General features: G+C 34.5%; 1 protein-coding gene across 1 annotated transcript; it reads left to right on the top strand.

The window, feature by feature from the left end:
- The first annotated feature begins 1,481 nt into the window (after window positions 1–1,481).
- Window positions 1,482–3,381, top strand: LOC111896191 (uncharacterized). The gene is made up of 4 exons (XM_023892206.3): window positions 1,482–1,829; window positions 2,082–2,719; window positions 2,852–3,058; window positions 3,138–3,381. Exons 1-4 carry the CDS (start codon window positions 1,601–1,603, stop codon window positions 3,177–3,179), a joined length of 1,116 nt encoding a protein of 371 aa, XP_023747974.1. The 5' UTR covers window positions 1,482–1,600; the 3' UTR covers window positions 3,180–3,381.
- Window positions 3,382–4,342: the final 961 nt, after the last annotated feature.

Genomic DNA, 4,342 nt, shown 5'->3' on the forward strand with positions numbered 1-4,342 from the left:
AATCATGAGATCTAACCATTAAGATGAGAAAAGGTGTAGGCTTTTTACCTTCCACAAAAGCTTCAAGTGAAAGAATGCTGAATCCCACAGCCTCTCCTTGTTCCTTGCTTGTATCTCACTTCTTTCCTTCCAAAAGATTCACCAAAACACTCAAATATTAGCTCAAACACTCTCTCTTAGCTCAATGGCCGATTAAGGTTTCACACGAGGGGGTGGGTAGCTGGTGAGGCGGAAATGAGGACATAAGTTTCCTTAAATAGGCCCCAACCCCGGGGATTTATGGTTTCATATCACAACGCCAACTCAGTGAGTCGGCTCTCTGACTCATCAAGTCGCTTATTAGACCCACGTGGTCAATTAGTCTCTACTCAACGAGTTGAAGCACCAACTCGTCGAGTTGCTCAATAGATCTCAAAAATAAACAAATAAATAATATACCTGGGAGTCTGGATGTTACAGAAATGTTGAAGATTTCAAGAGCATGGGCGGGAGAAGCAATCTCGTCTCATTTTCCTCCGTTGACATCTTTAAGTATGATCAAATATTAACATAGTTTTCTTATAAACAAAATATTTCCTAAAAGTAAACGTATTATATAATAACTTATTTCTCCAAAATTATAATTTGATTAATTACTTTAGTTTTGATGTAATAGATTCTCTTAGTTTGCTACTTTTAATTTCAAAAAAAAAATTATAGGGTGTATTCTTTAAAGGGATAATAACTTAAAATGATAACATATTTTCTGGTTTGTACACATTTGGTCACTGAGTTTTTTTAATACATTTAACCATTTAACTTATTTTTTGTTCAGATTCAATCCTTATAATCGGCTACTTTAGGTTAAGCCGGAAAATGACTCAATAGGTAATACATTTTTTCAGTTTGTACACATTTAGTCATTAATATCTTTGTACACATTTAGTCCTTATAACCGATTTTTAGATTTTTTTTTTCACGACATCCTACATGGGACAATCATTAACGAGATGCTCTCATACGTGGCTCGTCTTTTACTTATATTAGTAACCTAATTCACAAATCTGTCAAATAATATTTGTGTCTTATTTTTCTCCAAACAGGAGATGTCTTCGCCTTCAGTGTCATCTTTCTCCATAGCAGATAACGAGTTGTTTGTCATGGAAGTGCAAATTCAAGTTGGGAAAAAGCAATTATAAAGAATCTTGTTGTCTATTATGAAGATAGATGAAATCTTTTGTCACTGTGTTTTTTTGACTTAGAAGTGCAAATTCTTTTTGCGTTTTCCTTAATTCTTTTTGTCTTGAAAATGCAAATTCGGGTTAGAATGAAACAATAATAAAAATCTCACTGTCTAAAATAAAATCTATTAAAAATAATCATTTGGATGCACTCTTTACAAGTTTACCTTTTACAACTTAAAGCTACTATTTTCTATGTTATATGGTTAAAAAAATCCCTCCCCTTCAGCCTAACCAACGAATCCAAAAGTAACAGAATTCGGATTTTTCCCGATCCCCAAAAGATTCGGAAGTCGTATGAATCCTTTCCAACCGCACATTCTACACGACCAATATATGCACACAAATGGAATCAACACCCTCCTTTCTCAAAGCCAAACATGGCGGGTGTAGGTGTGGGTATGGGTATGGTTGGCTCCAGAGTTATAGCAATCCATCATCGTCACCATAGAACCCTAATTCCTACCCCCCAATTCAACCTTCACTTCAATCTCCCTTCTATCCATTCGCATCGACCCTCCATTATGTCTGCAACTGCCGCCACTCCCAGCACCGCCGTCAACAACCCAGTTCTCCAACAAAACACGGCATCCACCGACTCAACCTCCGGTAATTAACCCCCTTCTCTCCTCTTTCTTATCGACTTTGTTTCACACCTTTGAATACGCATCAAGATCATGCTTTTCTTTTCTTCTGATCGTATCAAGATTGTGAATTTTTAGATTAATTTTCTCACTGGCACTTTATTCACACCAATAATTCAAGTTCGACTTTTTAATAGGTCAAAGTTTTTACCTTTTACTTTTCAAATTCAAAATCAATGCGAATTCTTGATATTATCTGATGATGGCATCTGAAAAGGGTGCTGGCCGGAATTTGCTAGCAACATCTCCGGCGAATGGGACGGATATGGAGCTGATTTCACCATTGATGGCCACCCAATTGAGCTTCCAGAAAACGTAGTACCAGATGCTTACAGAGAATGGGAAGTCAAAGTTTTTGATTGGCAAACACAATGCCCAACTCTCGCTCAACCTGAAAACCCTTCCGCCATTTACAAACTCATAAAACTCCTTCCAACAGTTGGTTGTGAAGCCGATGCTGCCACAAGGTTTAATGTTGATGAAAGAACAATCGGAGGTCCCACTAACATGGTGTCCGCATTTGCATACCAATCAAGTGGGTCCTACACTGCTCTTTGGTCAACTCAAAAAGCAGGAATCTTGGAGTTGGAACACTGTTTGATTGATCCTCGTGATAAAGAATCTCGTGTAAGGATTGTTCAAATCATGGGTTTTGAAGAAAAGAGTAAGTTAGTCTTGAAGAACATTAAAGTTTTTGTTGAGCAATGGTATGGCCCTTTTAGAAATGGAGACCAATTAGGTGGATGTGCAATTCGTGATTCGGCTTTTGCTACAACAAAAGCTCTTGATGTTTCACAAGTTTTGGGTATGTGGCAATGTGTAAACTCTAAAGCATACTTCCAAGATTCTCCCAATGTGAGTTTATCGCTTCTTTTTACACTTCAATACGATAATCTTTCGAGGTTAATTACTAAAATGCCCAAAAGGGTATCATAAAGTCTACTATATAAATCGTTAATTTGTTTTCATTATCATGATTCATGGCAGAGTGTTCTTCAAGAACTTATACCAGTTGATGGTGTAGAAAAATCGTTAAGAGACAAAGAGCATCTTGTATTACTCCCAAAGAACTTGTGGAGTTCAATAAAAGAAACAGAAGATGGAGAAAAAACTTGGTGTGAGGTGGGATGGTTGTTGGAATCAGGGCGTGCTATTACATCTAAATGTATCTTTTCAAGAAATGGAGAGTTAAAAGTATGTAATTTGCTTCATATTTTGTTGTTTACAGTTTGTTATATGTTTGCAATATTCATTCATGTGGATTCTTTTGCAGGAGATCATAACTTCATCCGAGACTACAGAAGTAGGAGTCTAGGAGTATGTTGGTTTCAAGATTTCTTACAATAAGTAGATAGAATAAAATGATATCCAATACTTTATTTAAGAAGTCTTTTTATATGATTGTTTTGTTCAATGTGATAGATAAGTATTACCGAACAAACATATGAATGAGATGTGTAACGGATGTTTCTTGTAACAGATATTTTCTTGCAACTGTATATGTTATGTTTGCAACATTATAGATTGTATATTTTTATATTTTTTGAACTAAGTGGCAGTTTGATAGTTGTCGATTGAGGTGTTGTTTGTTTTTTCGAAGCTAAAATGATGTAGTCTGCAGACCGCATCAGAAACCATCTGCGGCAGAAGAGGTGGATCAAACGTCTGCAAACTGCAATAAAAAGTTTGTTTGTTTTTTAATGTCTGTAGGCTGCTGAAATAACCTGAAATTAACCATACAATAGTTAAAAATAATTTTAAATCAAAACTTTATTTAATTTTAATCATATGCAAATTGAATATACGAATCATCATGATGATATGATTTTTAAAGACGAACATAATAATTACTAAATAACAATAAATAAAATTGTTAATTTATCGAACAACATATTCATTTTGTTAATTTTTCCAATATGAAGGTTATTTTTTCGGTTAGCTTCAATAGATTTGGTAATTTTTGTGATCACCTTCATAATTTATTATTATTTGGTTATCAAACACTTTTGAAATTATGTAAAGTACACTTGAATTGTTTATAATATCCTTTATAATATTATTAAAATAATAAACATGTGAAAAAATTAAAACAAAACTACTTTCAATAATAACATGAGAAGTGGTATGAAGATGAGGGCTCATCGCCGTGCAGCACGCACGCAACAGTTTTAAATCATAAATCTTATAAAAAACAAACAATTGTAAAAGGTCAAGTGTTCTGTCTTGTCAAAACCAAAAACAAACAACTATGAAAGACCAAGTGTTACGCGTGTTATATGTGACGCAACCAGAAGTGGTCAAAAGTGATTTATTAAAAAAAAAAAAAAACGAAAAAACCAACCCCAAAGTCGAAGTTTGATTGAGTCAACACGAGATCAAAGACTTCTAAATATGGTATCAAACAATTTGAATCTGATCGAATCAAACTTAGTCTTAGTAGCAGGCTTATGAACAGATCTTGATGAGCATTTTGATTTT

The sequence above is a fragment of the Lactuca sativa genome, chromosome 8 (genome assembly GCF_002870075.4).
Source record: "Lactuca sativa cultivar Salinas chromosome 8, Lsat_Salinas_v11, whole genome shotgun sequence".
Taxonomy (NCBI): domain Eukaryota; kingdom Viridiplantae; phylum Streptophyta; class Magnoliopsida; order Asterales; family Asteraceae; genus Lactuca; species Lactuca sativa.

Bases quoted from the DNA above. Each gene is read 5' to 3' on its own strand.
- LOC111896191 (XM_023892206.3), top strand. From the start codon at position 1,601: ATGGCGGGTGTAGGTGTGGGTATGGGTATGGTTGGCTCCAGAGTTATA. The intron at 2,720-2,851 runs GTGAGTTTATCG...GATTCATGGCAG, and splicing joins ACTTCCAAGATTCTCCCAAT to AGTGTTCTTCAAGAACTTAT. The intron at 3,059-3,137 runs GTATGTAATTTG...ATTCTTTTGCAG, and splicing joins CAAGAAATGGAGAGTTAAAA to GAGATCATAACTTCATCCGA.